The sequence below is a fragment of the Schistocerca cancellata genome, chromosome 6, assembly GCF_023864275.1.
Source record: "Schistocerca cancellata isolate TAMUIC-IGC-003103 chromosome 6, iqSchCanc2.1, whole genome shotgun sequence".
Taxonomy (NCBI): Eukaryota; Metazoa; Arthropoda; class Insecta; order Orthoptera; family Acrididae; genus Schistocerca; species Schistocerca cancellata.
In genome coordinates, this window is record NC_064631.1 from 420,915,537 (window position 1) to 420,934,407 (window position 18,871).

The 18,871-nt window shown below is 36.6% G+C and overlaps 1 protein-coding gene across 2 annotated transcripts in view; it reads right to left on the reverse strand.

Annotated features, from left to right (window-relative positions):
* The window catches only part of LOC126190823 (integrin alpha-PS4-like), a 175,916-nt gene that overhangs the window by 62,956 nt on the left and 94,089 nt on the right, over positions 1 to 18,871 (reverse strand). For both annotated transcript variants that reach the window (XM_049931393.1, XM_049931392.1), the window contains exons 7-14: positions 16,869 to 16,976; positions 16,700 to 16,791; positions 11,476 to 11,691; positions 6,960 to 7,074; positions 4,782 to 4,976; positions 3,621 to 3,791; positions 1,829 to 1,974; positions 1,564 to 1,654 (exon numbers count right to left, since the gene is read on the reverse strand). In XM_049931393.1, coding sequence (XP_049787350.1) covers positions 1,564 to 1,654; positions 1,829 to 1,974; positions 3,621 to 3,791; positions 4,782 to 4,976; positions 6,960 to 7,074; positions 11,476 to 11,691; positions 16,700 to 16,791; positions 16,869 to 16,976 — 1,134 coding nt within the window. The remainder of the gene's footprint in view (positions 1 to 1,563; positions 1,655 to 1,828; positions 1,975 to 3,620; positions 3,792 to 4,781; positions 4,977 to 6,959; positions 7,075 to 11,475; positions 11,692 to 16,699; positions 16,792 to 16,868; positions 16,977 to 18,871) is intronic.

Sequence of the window (18,871 nt, forward strand, 5' to 3'; positions counted from 1 at the left end):
AGAGAAGAGAGGATGAAGAAACCATACACTATGAGTGTCATAGTAGCTGTGTTACATGAAGGGGAAATTGCTGTTTGTTCATATTGTGTTAGCAAAAATACAAATTACAACCTGTGGGAGGATGCTATACAGAGGAAAGGAAGGCAAAGATGAAAGAACAGAAGAAAAACTAAGTTAAAGGTTGTTGGTTTCCTCAGGCAAAGTAAAAGCCAAGCTCTCCTTTCCATCATTCATGAAGTATTATGCAACAAAACATAGTGAAGTAGGATGTTGTGTGCTGAGAGACTGTACAATCTGAACATTTCATTACTTATAATCCTGTGGAATCTGTATAATATGCTAATCTCGTGCAGTTTAGTTCCTTACTTCTTCCATGAATCATATGTAAAACTATTTTTCATAATTTACGACATGTCAAAAGTTTTATCAGATACATCTTTCAATGTTTTATTAAGATACTAGCTAGCAATTTCACAGTTTTCCTTAAAGTGGCTTCCATATTCTGAAAATGACGTGTGAATTTAAAATTGTAGATTTTACGTTGCAGTAAGATACACAAACAATTATTTCACTATCTTTCGTGTAGTAAGACTTTACATTGCAGTAAGATACACAAACAATTATTTAACTATCCTTCATGTAGTAAGACAATGTATCTTACAGATATGATTTTAATTTGCCCTTAAAATAATTTTTATTACTTGTTAGACCCTTCAGAATAGGTCAATAATTGTTATTATTGCATACCTAACCCTTCTCCGATGGATTCTATGGCTGAATGATGGACAATATAAGCCACGTTTCTTTCTAACATTACTTTATGGAAGTGTTGTTGTTCTTAAACTGTGAATGTGGTTGTGAAATTATAGAATGAAATAACTGTACAGTGAAGATGTTGGTCAATATGCCAGTCATCAAAATAGGTCCAGAGGTGGACTCCCCTGCTTGTCATTTTAGATGTTTCTGTGTAATGAATATTTTCTTCCCTAATAAACAATTCTACCCATACATATTTAAGTCTATATTATGGTCTCTCAGATCAAAAAAACAATTTGTGGCATAATGATAAAGTGTGCACTAAAACTTGCCCTGGCAACACTGTGGTACATAAAATGATACAAATACATGAGAAAATCTGCGGTTGATGACACTTATCATTTGTGATGTCCATCCACTAGAGGCACAGTGGACCACAATACATGATTAAAAAAACTTCAGAATGGAATAATAAATCAGGGTTTACAGTGACTTCCCAATTGTGAATCAGGTTCAGCATAACTTACACTATTTTGTTCATATTTACATTGTTATTGGCTGAGAGAATGAGTAAGCACTTTACTTTTCATTTTGAAGTTTATCTTAGCAGACTCTAGTAGGAGCCTCAACAATATATTGAATCATAGTGTGCTTTGAAACAGCCATCAACCAAGAAATATTTATAGGCTATTGATGATGACTAGTCCTTTGAAACCAGTATAGCCACCAAACAATGGTCATGTTAATGTTAAGAAACTAAATGAAACAATTACAGTGGGGATACACAAACATTATTTAATTACTTACTGTAATCCAGTACGGCCCTTCGTTTCCTTTCTTTGTCCAGATCAAACTCCATTGTTATGTCAATTGGTTTGTAGAATTCATCAACATGAGTCTGTAATGAATGAAGTAACTGACTGTCAGTGCTCTGGATTGTAGTTAACAGAAATAACTTTTTGTGGTAAAAACTGAGTAGAAGTTTAAATATGACCAGTAGATTCAATAAGTGCTGCATTTTCTTTTTTTAAAGCTATTGTGTACATAGGAATGGAATATAACTCAAATTTACCGTTACTGAAATGGTGAAAGGCTTGCATGTTGCTTTGTCTGGATAGACTTCAGCTGAGAATGTCACGCTAGTGTCCATGCCAGACTCATCTGTTAGAAACTTTGCTCTTCCTTCACTGGAGGTGACATGGAGCTTCACTCGCACTCCTAGAAATCGATATAAATTTTTATTCACCTAATATGTTGATAGTGCACAAAAAAGTGAAACAACTTAGAAAATTTTACAGATGAGTGTTATATATTTCGCCACAAATATTTTTATACTATAAAGAGATATGCATCGGAGATCTGAACAGTGAAAGAAGAGAGGAGAGTAGAATCTATGCCAGTGAAATTAAATTCCTACGAAGCATGTTAGGGAAAATAAGGAGAGGCAGAGTGAGAAATGAAGGTGTTAGGAATAAAATTGGAGTAGAAAAATATGATGAAAGAACTGAAAAGAACAGGTTAAAATAGGATGTACATGTCAAGAGAATGGGAGATGGAAGAGTACCAAAATGTATGATGGAGGTCAAGTTTGAGAGCAAGGGGGAACTTAGAGCAAGATGGACTGACTCAGTAAACACAAGTTTAAGGAGAAGGAATCTGGACTGGAACAAAATAGCTGTACAAGGAGAATGGTGGAAAGACTTAGGAAAGTGGATAAGTATCACAAATGTCCCAACCTGGCCTGATGCTGGATAAAGAGAAATGATGATGACAGTGACCAGTAAAGAGAAGTGTTACAGATTTTCCTACAAAACTGGTCAAGATAGACTGAAAATTACTTTCTGGCTAGAGATCTGCATCTGGTTTTAATCCAGAAAAATGTTACACCCTTGTTGACCATATGGGAGCATCTGTCTGAAACATATAAAGTTGGCAGTGTTCCAAGATATGCTTAATAAATCTCAAGTGCTCCTGCTTGGAAAGATAGCTTGAAGCGAAAGATAGCTTGAAGCTCTTCTGGCATTTAGGGAGGTATTTTTCTATGTAGCTCTTATTTTATTATTCTAACATTTGCACTTTCATCGTTATTGAAAAGTCATATTTTTTCTTACGTAAAATTGCTATAACATAGTGAGACATTTCACTCGGAAATTTTTATTTTAGATATTCTATATGCCATTAGGCATGGGATGCTCTTAGGTCAAGGTCTGTGGTACCTATAAAAAGCAAAGAATTTATCAATGTGATGTTCTCCTACACACTGAATGATTTGAACAATGTGCAGACAGGCACAAAGCACTGCTGGTATGATATACTCCATTCTTCCTTTATTAATTTGTACACTTCAGCAAAATTCTCTTCAGTGACCAATGAGAAAATTTAGCATTAGTGGAGAACATACTTGAAACTGGAGTTAACTTCCTGGAATGTATGAACTATATGAATATGGTAGAAGTGGGTAAGATTCCTAAGTATTTGAGGCACTTTCTTGGATCACTGAACCATCTGATGAGTGGATATAACAACATTTAGTGAGAAGAGTTCAACCAGTTGTCTAGAATGTACAAAGGGATAGTTGTAAAATATACACAGAATGGCTTATGAAATGTCCAGCTTGATCTCACACTGTACTGACTTGCTGTTAACCCTCAAGGTTCTCCTTTGTTAATATTATTTCTTTTACTTCTATTTTTATTTACATTGATGAGAAATGCAGGACTGAATATGGCATGTACATGAGGGGAGATCATTATTTCCTAAATAGAAAATCTACTGATAAATGGGTGACAACTTGGATAGCTTGTTTCTTGATTCATTCCAGTGTACACACAGAATAAGAGCAAAAGAAAAGAATAGTTACTTACGAGCCATCGGTGGTGGATACTGTGCACGGTAGCCTATACAGGCTGATATATTGAAGCTTGTATCATTGATAGAGATAACTTTGGGTGCAAGTATTTGTGGCAGCAATGTTATTACTGGGTATGACCGTAGAACAATAGTATGCCCAGATCCATAAGCACCTATGGCCACATCTGTAAAGTCAACAAAAAACAACTATAAATGACTCGGTGTTGTGTTAACAATAACACTTAGGTTCACCCCAAGTAATTATGTTGCTGCAAAGATCTATTATGTGCATAATAGAAAATGGTATATAAAAAGAATTCATTACTGCATTATTCTCACTACTAGTATAGTTACTGTTGTTCTATTATACTCCTATTTGATAAGCAAGCAACCTTGATTTACAGTGCCAAATCTTGAAAGTTACTTGTTACTTTTATTTTCAAATTAGTATAACTTTTTTCCAGTAACATTTTATTTCAGTTTGTTAAGTGTGATTAGCATTCCAAACGCTTAACTTTAGCCACCCACCTGAGTATAAGATTGTTTATGACACTTAACAAAACAGTCACTCCTAGGAATGCACTGCTGGTGTAAAAAATGTGATGTTGCGCTCTTGTTTGCAGTTTACTCAAAAGACGAGGGTCTCTGAAGATGGCTGAACAAAATAGTTTACAAATTGGATGAAAGAAAGTACAGATATATGCAATAGGACCATGTCTTGTGTAGTATAGTGTTGTTCGAAGAAACCGTTTACTTTATGAGTGTCCTGCTAATTTTTCTTTCATCGACCATGAATCAACATATTACATTCAGGAATAACAACATTTCCTGTAATGTGAAAACTTTCTGAATTCTATTATGCCAATTGCTTACCTGGTGATGCAATTATATACTTTTAAACGAATCCTCAAAATTGCTATAAATTTATTTTATATGTAGCTCATGCGGCAGTGGCTCTAATAACAATAAAAATGTATCTGTGTTCAAACAGTGCTGTAGAAGCTGAGTGTGTTTTCGTTAGTTTTATTTCCCTAAGCTTCACAGAAAATGCCCATTTATAGAGTAACCATTTCTAATATTGAGGCCTTAATAGAATGTTAACAGTTATTCTTTTACATGTTATTTCTACTAGCTAACTTTGTTAGATACACTTGTATAGAAGAGAGAAGTCTTACCATTGTAGTGGTTGTTATCGACATCAAAACCCCTAGAGATGCTAATCCCAAAACCCATCAACAAAGGACTGAGTTCAGAGGCAGCTATGCGCTGTGAATAAGGCATTCTCAGTCCTGTCTTGCTTGTACCACTACCCATATACACATAGACAGCACCGCAACCTTCATCTTCATATGGTGCTCCAACAGCAATGTCTGAAATCCATATTTCAGTAAACTGCTAATATACTGTTGAATAAATTAAATAAACTTAAAATTACTCTAGATTAATGCATATAGAGCAAAAGACAACAAATAAAAGTGAGAAGAGGAAAAATTGAAAATGGTCAAATGTGAAATTCATTCAGATAAAAATAGAAAAACAAATCCTCTCTTCATATTATACAAATTGTGACAGTTAATTAGAAGTCATATTAAAAAGAAAGCAAGATAACATAAGTTTTTTTTATTCCATAGATTCATAGTGAATGGATCTTCAAATATGTGATATTATGATATTTCTTGGCTAATATAGCACAGAATCATCAAACAGAAAAATCATTTTACAGCACTTACTTACACTGAATGTATTACTGCAGTGAATTTGTTCAAGACACAGATTGTTTGCAATACTTGCATTATTTGATGTTACACAAAAATATGTGCATTTGTGAATGGGATAGAAGTAGTTGGCCACCAATAAATACTTTAGTCTCCTCTTCTTTTGAACTTCATTATTAGTTAAACATTTTATGGCTACTGTCAAGTTATTAAAAATGTGATTCTTGAATAATGGATACTTTTCTGGACCAAGGTAAGTGACTAAATCCTTATTAAATTTATTTTTATTTTCAGTAGCAATTCCATGAAATTAGTAATAAATTATGCAGTGTGAAAAAACTTTTTAAGAGTTGGATGGGCTGCGCACAAGGAAAGTGTAGTTCACTGGAAAAAGTAGCCATGTATGTGTATGTTTGTGTTTTGAATATAATAGAGGGAAACATTCCACAAGCTGAAAATGTCTGCTTGTGTCTGTGTATGTGCAGATGGATATGTGTGTGTGTGCGAGTGTATACCTGTCCTTTTTTCCCCCTAAGGTAAGTCTTTCCGCTCCCGGGATTGGAATGACTCCTTACCCTCTTCCTTAAAATCCACATCCTTTTGTCTTTCCCTCTCCTTCCCTCTTTCCTGACGAAGCAACCGTTTTTTGCGAAAGCTTGAATTTTGTGTGTATGTTTGTGTTTGTTTGTGTGTCTATCGACCTGCCAGCACTTTTGTTTGGTAAGTCTCATCATCTTTGTTTTTAGATATATGTTTGTGTTTTTGTGAATTAGCACTAAGGAAACCATTATCTGAAAAATTTTCACCAAGTTTAATCTCAATTAGGTGTCTGTTGACTCCTCATTCCTCAACTAGACAGTGAATGATAACTTTACTCCTTCAGTCATTTATATTCTATCAAGGACTTTCCAGGAACATATTAATCTTTTTAAATGTTAAGATATGAGTAACTAATGACCCATGTGAAGAGAATTTCTAGGATGGAAAACTTGGCAGGTTGAGTAAGCATGAGTGTCAAAAAAAGCAATTTAAGGGAAGGGAGGAGCTTCCTCTTGATACTGTGCAAAAGCAATGGACAATTTGACTCAAAAGATGGGGGAAATAGTGGAAAGTGTGTAGTATCAAGCCAAAACCCAAAGAAAAAATGAAATTTAGATTGAAATGGAAAATAGAGGAAAATAATTAGTAAATTAAGGATGATGTTGTGGGAGGGACAGAAGAGAAAAAGTGGAAAAGGATATAGAAGTAATGTTGATTCAGATGATGGAACTTTGGGAGAGCTGCCCCAGAATCCTACAATCTACCAATGTGAAACCTATGTATACCCTCAGTGTCTTCCCTTTTCCTCTTTTGTTTTCTTCTCACTCCTCTATTCTTTCCTTTTATTCATGCTTCCACAACTCTTATCACAATTATCTTCTGTTGTTTTCACCAGTTTTTTGCCTTATTGTGATAGTCAACACAAAATCTGATGCCTCCCATGAAGAATAACTAAAGATAGTAAATATAATATAATGTAATATAAATAATACAAAATAATGAATGTAAAAAATTCACAGTAAGTGAATCAATACTACAGCTGTTGTTTTCTTATTCTCTCTAACTGCTACATTTATCTGTGAAAAATAATTTGTTTACCTGGAAATCCATCCATGTTTATGTCACCTAGGTTTGATATTGCGGAACCAAATCGGGACCAAGGACTACCTGAACCAACTATTTTGTGACTTTCACCAATTTCTTTAAATCGTCCCTGTAAATCAGAATCACTGTGTAGTGAAGGCATTTCACCAATTGTACAAATGCTGCAAATAAGTAAGAGACAATACAACACATTACTTTATTCTAAGAAGATCTAAAAACGTGGTTTTCTCTAGATGCTGATTAAGTTGCATGACTAATTTTTATGAATTGTTTGTTGTAACTGACACTGAATTAAACAATTTTACTGTATGTGAAACATAATCAGAATTGCATCTACACTTCAAAAGGAGTCCCTATAAGCAGTATATTTTAATAAAAATAATTTTGTATAGATGTTTAAAAATATCATGAGGCATTCAATAAGTATAAGTAAGGCAACATTTTTTTTTCTTTTCCCAACCAATTTCAGTTGAAAAACTGCAGAATTTGTTGTGGGACATCGTGGAATACTCTTGCTTCAACTACTATAGTTTCATGAAGTTCCAATAGGTGGCAACATTGTAAATAGCCTTTGAAATGATGTCTGCAAAGGAGATGTTTTTCAAGCAGAGAGCTGTCATTGCAGAATATCTCCAGAGACCTGGCAGTGAACAAAAGTGCGGTTAGTTGCTGGGTGAAGCGTCCATCATCATGACAATAAAGTTGCAAAAACCTGTCCGATCTCCTGTGCGCCAGCCGGCCACACACAGCTGTGACTCCTGCAATGTTGGAATGTGTGGTCACTCTTATTCGAGGTGATCAATGGATAACAATCAAAAACCTTGTTCTCAACTGGATGTCTCTGTTGGTAGTACTGACACACTCAACCACCAGTTGGGGTACTGTGAGGCTTGTGCCCGCTGGGTTCCTCACCGCATAACAGAAGATCATGAAGAGCAATGAAGGAACATCTGTACAGAATTGCTTGCGTATTATGAGGCTGATTAACACCAATTTTTGTTGAACATCACCACAGGAAATGAAACATGGGTTCATCGCTTCAAATCAGAAACAAAATGGCGGTCCAGAGAGTGGTGACACACCACTTCTCCTCTGAAGGAAAAGTTGAAAGCCACACCCTCAGCCAGAAGAGTCATAGTGACAGTATTCTGGGACTCTGAAGGGGTTATTCTGTTTAATGTCCTCCCTGATGGTACAACGATCAACTCTGAAGCATGTTGTACTACCACCAGGAAATTGAAGAAATGTCTTCAATGTGTTCATCATGACAAAAATGCTAACAAACTTTTCCTTTTCCATAACAATGCAAGGCCTAACACAAGTATGTGCACCTGAGGGAAGCTCACAAAACTTCACTGAACTGTTCTTCCTCAATCACCCTACAGCCTGGATCTCACGCCTTCCAACTCCAGTCTGTTTGATCCAATGAAGGATGTACTCTACGGGAGCAGTACATGGAGGATGGGGAGGTTATTGATGCAGTAAGACATGGACTCTGACATCAATCAGTAGAGTGGTGCCACATGCACATACAGGCCATCTCAGTAAGGTGGCATAAGATCATTGCATTGAATGGAGATTATGCCGAAAAATAGCTTTTTGTTGTCAAAAGAGTGGGGAATAATATGGTGTATTGGAATCCTGAATATAACCAGTCTTCTTTTAGAAAAAAATGTGTTGCATTACTTATTGAACATCCCTTCTAAAAACTACACTTTGTTGCTAACTTACTAGTTTTTATGTTCCTGTAGAATGCGAATACTCGAGGATTAAAGGAGACCACTCACAGAAAAGTGGAAACATTGAGTTGTGAATAGGCACACAGAAAAGAAAAAAAACTTGCTAGCTTTTAGAGTTATCCTTTCATGAGTTAGAGTTCAAAAACACAAACATACCCACAAACACACATACATATGCCTATTGTGTGTGTGTGTATTGCCTTTCTTACTTAAATCAGCTTTTATTTTCTTGCAACACTTCACACGAGTACTAAGATTTTTTTTTTTTCACCAACCTATAGCAACTTTTTCCCCTATCATCATCCTGTTGAATAGATGTTTCAGCACTAATTATCATGAAGTCTACAAAATCTCATTGTCTAATGTTTCTTTTATCTCATCTGCTTTTTGGTAGGTCCACAGTACATGTTTTTGGGTCAAAATGCTGCATACATGACACCCAGTCAATGCAATATAAAGATAAAAAAGATGTTTTTCATGGAAAGGCTTCATTAAGGAGAATATGTGGTTTATTTTCCACATGATATTACAGAGGAAAGCCTTATGGTCCTTGTCCATTTCAACTTTTCTACTCCATAAAACAAGAAAGATGATTATTATATTTCATGGTAGAGTTACAGGTATAGTTTTTCTGCATAATATTGAGTAGCTCCCAATGACAATCCACCATCCTAAATTACAGATCCAGTTTACTGTCTATTCAGAACAAACCAAAAATTTCAGAACGGTTGCTGCATACGTCCCTGGAATGATGGACTATAATTTGTAAACTACGGATATACGAGAGTTGAATGAAAAGTAATGCCTCCACCTTCATTAATTGGGTTTGGATGGGAATATTTTAATAAATCAAATGCAGAATAATCCTTAGAATGTGATCTTTAATTATCAATATTCACTTTTCCACATAATCACCAGCCATTTGGATACAATTCTGCCAATGATGAACAGGTTTACTGAAGCCATCATGGAAGAAGTCAACACTCTGTTTCCACAACCACAGTCTCACAGTTCTCTCAACGTCTTCATCAGAAGTGTAATGACATTGTAATGGTGTACCCACATTTCATCTTCTGTCACAACTGAATGGAGAAAGGCGTCACCTTTACTCTCACAACGCGAGAGGAGTTCCTGGCAAACTTCAAGTCTGTGCACTTTCATTTCAGAAGCCAGCATATGGGGTACCCATTGTGCACAGATCTTCCGATAGCCAAGCAAAGCAATAATGTGACCTACACGTTCTTGTGAAATGCTGACTGTGCTTGCAATTTCTTTCTGAGTGATACAATGATCCTGAATCAATCTGTCAACATTTTGCATGTGAAACTCAGTGGTGGCTGTCATAGGACATCCAGCTCTTTGTTTGTCACACAGGTCAAATGTTCCCACCTCAGCATCTTTAAACTTACTTGCCCAATGACGCACAGTACTCCTATCAACAGGGTCACCATAAACAGCTTTCATTCTCTGATGAATCGCCTTTGGGGGGACACCTTCTGCTGTCAAAAATTCAATGACTGCATGTTGCTTAAATCTCATTGACCGACCATCTGTGCAGGGTTTCATACTTTACATTGTAACAACACAACCATTTAATACTAAGGCTTCCTGCCATCTGGAGCTGTAATGAAGAAGCTCCAGAACAGTACAGTACCTGCTGCATACCAATGCTGCCAATTATTGAAGAGTTAGGAAGGTGGAGACATTACTTTTCAGTCAACTCTCATAATTCAGATTTTTGTGCCAAGAGGAATAGCAGTTTTGCTTACTCCTCACCTAAGTAGTTGATGTTGCTGACTCCAGTTTTACGAGGGAGTCTTACATCCAAAAGCACTTCTTTTTTTTTTTTTTAAGGCCAACTGAAACAAGACTGGAGAATAGCTACCTCATGACACCAATTAATCCAGTACTAATCAACAATATTCCACTATACAATGCTTCTCATGTAGCTCTGAAGATACATTGCAAATCATGAAAGACTATATTACCTTACACAGACAAAAATGAATGCAGTAACTTGAATTTTTGTAGTCAATGCTTCTGCAAGCATGTGATAAACTTCTTCAGGGTTACTCAATATGCAAACAAGAAAACACTGATCTCCCTTCATTTTTATCATAGCCTTCTCTCATTTATATTTCTCCAGCGAGAAATACAATGGATTTCTCTAGCTCTTACCCCCACTTTAACTGATCACTGTGAATTTATCCACCTGTCAGGGATTCACCAAAGTGTGGAGTACTGTTACAATCATAGGCTAAATTTCCTATTAATGGTATAATTTTCTTTTCTTGCCCTGAGATATCACATTGGCATTATCAAACTTATTTCTGACACCCTATACAGAAAGTCATAACTGAAAGTAAAAATTTTCTATGTTTTTTCATAGTATGAGAATAGCAGCAAGCAGATATGCACTATCAGAAGCACAGATGCCCTGTAGGATACTGTAGTAGGAAGTAAGAGGCTTTGAAACTCCGTAAGTCACCTAGTGCCATGCTACAGCTCTTTATACGTGTAGGTCTATGTAACTGCTAGACTACTGAATACTGAAATTATTTAACATCATCCATTCTTGTAAGCTATTGATGCAAACATATACTCTTATAGAATCCAATTGAGGGTGCAAAGTTGCACCAACCAGAATGTCATCAAGACCATCTGATTGAGTTTGATAATGCTAACAGCAGCCATGTTACAGTTTTTTATATGTTTAGGTCCACATACCTGCTAGATTATTGAATACTGATATCATTTAACATCATCCATACCTGTAAGCTATTGATGTAAACATATACTCTTCCAGAATCCAGTGGAGGATGCAATGGTGCACCAACCAGAATGTCATCAAGACCATCTGAATTGAGATCGACAATGCTAATGGCAGCCCCAAAGTATTCTCCCATTACTTTTCCTTCATATTCATTGATTATAAAAAGTTCTGATTTTTGCCTCTCCTGGTCTATTTTAACTGAAAATATTTGAATCTGCAACACAGAAAGATGTAAACCTTAAACATTAAAAAATTCCATTGTAAAATTATGTGGAAGTAATGAATGTAGAGAGATCCACTTCAGTTGTGCTAATTATTTATTCAAACCATGACCACTTTCAGGATTTTAAAATCTCATCTTCAAGTGTATGAAACTGTGACATACAAAGGACAGGAGGGAAGAAGATGGGGGGTTTAAATTCCAAAAACCAGTCATGGTTTGAATTAATTAGTACAACTCAAATGGATCTTTCTAAATTAATTATCATGCATCTCAGTTGCAAATGTCCTACATACCAAATCATGTGTAAATTGAAGTAAGTTCTCTCTTATGAGGTAGTAAGTTCTCTCTTATGAGGAAAGAGGGAGTGGCTATAAACACAAAAGTGTAATGAGGTCTGAGGCCATGACTTCAGTGAGCACTGCACTGAACAGCTCTTTGAGTGCTGCACTTCAATGCTAGTCTTGAAAACACAGTCTACGTGCCCCAGCAACAAAAGGTTTTAAAATTCGTCAAACAATCACCAATAAGAAAGAGCATAAGTAACTGGGAAGTAACTACACATTGAGATTCCAATATATACACATCGAAAAAAGTTTTGCATCACCTCAGTTCTGAGATTTCTGGAACATGTACCGAAAATTGGAATAGAGATCAACATAAACATCATTTCTGACCTTTTTATTGCTCATGAAAACCTCACATTGCATGTTGTACCACCATACAGCTAGACCTTCAGAGGTGGTGGTCCAGATTGCTGTACACACTGGTACCTCTAATACTCAGTAGCACATCCTCTTGCATAGATACAAGCCTTTATTCATCATGGCATACTATCCATATGTTCATCAAGGCACTGTTGGTCCAGATTGCTCCACTCCTCAATGACAATTCAGCATAGACTCCTCAGAATGATTGGCGGGTCACATCATCCATAAACAGCCCTTTTCAATCTATCCCAGGCATGTTCAACACGGTTCATGTCTGTAGAACATGCTAGCCACTCTAACTCTATTTGAGCAATGTCGTTATCCTGAAGGAAGTCATTCACAAGATGTGCACAATGAGGGCGCGAATTGTCATCCACGAAGATGAATGCCTCGCCAATATGCTGCTGATATGGTTGCACTACTGGTCAGAGGATAGCATTCACGTATTGTACAGCCATTACAGTGCCTTCCATGACTACCAGCGGCATATGTCAGCCCCACATAATGCCACACCAAAACTGCAGGGAACTTCCACCTTGCTGCACTCGCTGGACAATGTGTCTAACGCATTCAGCCTGACCGGGTGGCCTCCAAACACATCTCTGATGATTGTCTGGTTGAAGGCATATGTGACAGTCATCAGTGAAGAGAACATGATGCCAATCCTGAGCAGTTCATTCCACATGTTGTTGGGCCCATCTGTACCACGCTGCATGGTGCCATGGTTGCAAAGATGGACCTTGCCGTGGACGTCGGGATTGAATTTGTGCATCATGCAGCCTATTGCTCACAGTTTGAGTCATAACATGACATGCAGTGGCTGCATAAAAAGCATTATTCAACACGGTGGCATTGCTGTCAGGGTTCCTCCGAGCTATAATACGTAGGTAGCAGTCATCCACTTCAGTAGTGGCCCTTGCGCGGCCTGAGCGAGTCATGTCAGCGATAGTTCCTTTCTCTCTGTATCTCCTCTACATCCTAACAAAATCATTTTGATTCACTCCGAGATGCCTGGACACTTCCCTTGTTGAGAGCCCTTCCTGGCACAAAGTAACAATGTGGACACAATCGAACCACAGTATTGACCATCTAGGCATGGTTGAACTACAGACAACAGGAGCTATGTACCCCCTTCTTCATGGAATGACGGGTCATGATTGGCTATCAGACCCCCTCAGTCTAATAGGTGCTGCTCAAGCATGGTTGTTTACATCTTTGGGTGAGTTTACTGATATCTCTGAACAGTAAAAGGGACTGTGTCTGTGATACAATATCCACAGTCAATGTCTATTTTCAGGAGTTCTGCACACCGTGGTGACACAAAACTTTTTTTGATGTGTGTAGATTTGATATTGGACAGTTCTGATAAAGGATACCTTGAATTCTCCATAACCAGAGATCAATGGGCTAGATGGAAAATTAATTTTCAGACAGTCTAAGCATCTCTCTCTAGGGTTCAGAGTGAAGTTCAAAAGTCTATAAAAGGTTGCTAGTATATGTCAGACAGCTAATTGAAAGTCCCCAAATATTCAGAGACAAAATAAAAGAATACAGAATATCTCATTAGTCACTCCTTCTACAATTTATCAGACTATTTGGACCAAGGGATGTGTATTTTATATCACTGTAATATTTATATTAGATCTTGATTTTGCCACAATTGTAATTTTTAACTGTCAAGCACTTCAAAGATGATTTTATTTTATAGATGAAAATGTAGTTGCAATGTTACAGCATAGTGCGTAAACAGAGATTCGACATTCAGTAAACATAACAGAACAAATTGTCAATTAGTCATATAATAAAGTTCAGAAGTGGGCTATGAACAGAAGTGATCATGTGGCTTTAAAATGTTTGGCTCAATAATTTGTTCCATTTAAAAAACAAAAAATGGAATACTTGAGGAAGACTCTTAGTCTGTTCCTGAATCTTTCTTAAATAAGTGGGATCCTGTCAGACTGGATTAATAGCAGACATCAAGTAATGAGCACCGACAGAGACAAGTGGACATTAGGTTTCAATGACAGTATCAGTAGTCAAAATCTGTTGTGAAAAGGTACTTATGAAATATCAAGGACCAATTTCCCATTAACAGCATAGTAATAATTACAGTAATAATGGAAAATCTTTTTATTAATGATAGCACTTACAGAGAGTTATGGGAAAGAGTTTTTACATTATTGTATTCAGGAGTGATACAGGAATGACTGCCTATAACATTACTGTATTAAAACTTCACTGCCATATACATCAAGTGACTTTCAGTGTCTTGAATAAACCTATTGTTCGGCATAGATAAACTTCGTGAGCATCTTGTGAAATGCGTCATTCTCTCTACATATGATCTCTAATTTTGCAAATTCACTGTGTTAGGGAGCCAATGGGTGCCTCAGATACAGCCACGAATTGTTATGTCATAGAACAGAAGAGAGCCTGTTCTTGAGAAATTTTCCTACTGTAATACTTTGCAGCCTGCCACTCTAAACAATAGGGTTGCAGTTAAGCTGCACTTTGTTATTGTGAGACTTTCCACAAAACCACAGAAGATAGACAGTTGTGGTTTGTATGTGTTATACTTTACTCTGAAAATGGTATCCTGTTCAAACACTGACTGACAGGTGAAGGACGTCATCAAGTTTCCCAGGACCTGAGACACTTGAGAAGGAGGTGTAAAGGGTTTCATGTTACAGTAAAATGGACCTGCTGTAAAGCTGCTTCCTTCTTGGAGATCAAGGGAAGCAGAGACAGGACATCTGAAAACATTCACAACCATTTCTCAGGAGAAATCCAACAGGGTATTTTCTGTGGGTAGAGGCTGATGCAGTGATAAAAACACCACTGGAACACAGCCTGAAGTTCATGTGTTTCATGCTGGCTGCTGTCCAGGGATTTTTGAAATCAAAATCAAAAAGGTTGGTATCCTATAACCAAGACTGGAAGGATGGAGGTTCAAAATGGCTCTGAGCACTATGGGACTTAACATCTATGGTCATCAGTCCCCTAGAACTTAGAACTACTTAAACCTAACTAACCTAAGGACAGCACACAACACCCAGCCATCACGAGGCAGAGAAAATCCCTGACCCCGCCGGGAATCGAACCCGGGAACCCGGGCGTGGGAAGCGAGAACGCTACCGCACGACCACGAGATGCGGGCGAAGGATGGAGGAATTGAATGAATCATTCATTGGGAGACACAGCAAAACAACACAATATGATCAGAAATTCAGCATCCTGAAGCATAAGGGTAGGGAAAGAAGAACAAAACTTCTGAACAAAAGCTTTCAGAGGGATATTTGTGGAAGATTTTCATTGCAAGTCATGTTTAAGTGATGTACATGTTGTTTCTCGTAGAACATTCTGACTTGGAATTCTGGAGGGATGTCAATTCATTTCCCACTCTGTTTTCAGACATTGAATCTGATTCCTGTATTCATCCTGGGGTATATTGGCTTTTTATGAGATCCTTAGTTCCCTTTCTGTGTTAGTTAGTTTTCTTTTCTGTCCAATGATTGGACGCATGAACATTTGACTGAGTTCATGCTGTCTGGCTTACATCTCCAAATACAACTTGAATACTGCCTCTGAAGTCTAATTGCAGCAGTCAAAAGACACTGCCTGCACATCAGGCATCAGGAGACCGTGAGTGACTGCTGCAGCCAAGACATTTGCACTATGCCACTATGTTTTTACTTGGTGAGTAATTAAGAAGGAAGCTGTGGACAGGATGTGAGTAAAGCTGCTCTGAGCATCACCGATAAAGATGCAGATACAAAGAAATTCAGAGATAACCATTACTGGCTATCAAACAATGGCCTTGTCACACCACACCTGCTTGCCTGGAGATCAGTATGTCGCACTGACACCACAGTAGGTGCCTATGCTTTGATGCACCACTGACTCCACCATGTGGTTAGATAAAATGGTTAACAACCCTACATACCCAATACTAAGTTGTCTCTATGGGCAGTCAAATAGGAGGTGAGAAATTTTTATTTATAATTTATGTAGTACAATAAATGTGATTACATTTATACATTACATTTGTTAGGTAATGCAGGCTACCAGATTTCAGTTATCATGGTAAGATAACACACTTAAATTAGGACATGTTGAGGGAGGACTCAACAGAGAACATTAAATTTTACCTTTTATTATTTTTCATATGTGCCAAATAATTTACAGATAAAGACAAAGGCAAAATTTCAAACTATTTTCAAATAAAATTAGAATGCACTATATGAAATTAGGACCATAAAATAAAGTATATATGAGCACACATTCTCTCTCACCTTCCCCTTGCAATCTGCACCACGTGGAACTCCACTTACGTAAAATACTTCATTTGTATCAGCATAGAATTTTCCTGTCCCCAGTGAATAACCTTAAAAATGTACAATGCTATTAGAAACTGTTGAAAATCAGTCGCAGAGAGATTATACTAACTCTGTATTTACTCACCAAAATACGAATCTTCTTTTAGTAATGGAGTATGCCGTGGATTTGGAACTGCCACTTTGGTGTATTTAGATTTGTCACTTTCCTCTGTTCTGAATATGATAGCAGATCCTTGAAACACATCAAATATAAATGTTGAAGCTAATAATTATTGTAATATGGTGTTTTGTACTGCATTGTACTTATTTGTTTCCTCACAGAAGGTACAGGATGAGGAACAGACATTGGGTCTCTCTCTGCCTTATGGGACTTTTAATCAGTTCCTTTGTTAGCAAAGAGATACGGTACAAGTAATAAGATAAATTAAAGCAAAGATGAATAGCTGATAAATAAAAGTAAATGTAGTCCCAACCCCTGAAGCATTGAAAAACCAAGATGCTGAAAAGGCATCAGAAGCTACAACAGTCGATCAAGCAAGATTATAGTATTAGTTTATTTTTTCTATTTTTTGCACATTCTATGAGTCATATTTGTGGCAGTTCAACATAATATGAAGCATTTCATTATGTTCACAAGGAAGATACATTTTATTAGTGAAAACATGGTTACCTGTTGGCAGTTTACATAACTGGATTCTTTTGTTTAGGTCTACAACAAAATTTGATAAATTTAACCCCATTACATCTACATTTTCTATTCAAGAATTCATTTAGGGAATAGAGAGAGTTGTCAAATGTAAATTATTCCTATGTGTTTTTAAGCATTTTATTTATTATCTTTCAGCACCTTTAATTCAGGAAAGAGGTGGTCAAATATTTTTATGGATGCATACTTTGCTTCTTTCTGTGCAATAGTACTATTGAGTTGTGGATAGTGGATGTTATTTTTATTCCTAGTGTTATAGTTATGATCACTACTATAGTTATGAACACTACTATTATTCTGAAATAATGTCTGTTGCTCCACAACAAACTTCGTAAGAGAATAAATGTAATGTGACATTTATGCCTAATTTTCTTTAAATATTTGCCTGTATGAAATTCTTAGAGGGACATCAGGTATTTATTCTTACAGCAAGTTTCATTGAATGGAAGTATATAAAGTAAGCTAATATGCTGACTCTGTTACTAATAGTTAAACTATGGGAATCAATACTTGCATGAAATCACAGAATACAGATGAAGATAAGAGATGCAGAAAACATTGACAGGGGTGAATGAAGAGAGGGGTAACGCTAGATGAAAGGGGGAAATAAAATCAAAAGTCATGAAAGCTACAACAATTAAAAATAAGTATGAAATACTGATGAAAGTAAAAATATTTAGCTGTACAAACATAAGGTGCATGGAAACATAGAAAATAGGAGGATGTAAAGATAATTCAGAATGTATGAATGAGAAGCAAAAAAAGTTACATAAGATAACAGAGAGGAGTAAAAAAGGAAGAGAAGGCAGTAGAGCTGTAAAGAGAGAAGAAAGTAGTATATATTGAGTGGTGCTTCATTAAGAGTTAAAAATTATTGTTGTTGAAATGCAATTGGTGGCACAAATATTAATTCCCCTCTATTACATTCCAGTAAATACTCATTGGTGGGATGTTTGTGATGTTTGATACTGATGGGATAATGTTAAACTATGAATGTGGTGTGTGCATGCCAATATAGAATGTTAAGTAAGAGTGGCTGTTCAGTTGACTCGCCACATATCTTGCTTCTTGATTATGTATGTTTGTTTTGAAATTCAACATTTAGTTCTTACTTTTAATGCACCATTATGCTTTAGGATTGTACATTGTGTGTCAGTACACAACTAAATGGAAACAGGGAACTTAATAATTAATATGAGGCTGAACATTTCAAGTAACTCTAAATAAAACAGTACCACAAGTGAAACTTTGATTATAAAAGCTAGAAAGTCTTGATAGACTTGAGCAATCATGATACACTTACAAAATGACATATTGTCTACAGTTATAATTCATTCTGGCTGACCGTCATCATCAGATCCTCAAAAAAAAAAGAACTGCGCAATACAAGGTAACATGTCAATTCTTGTACTGCATATCCC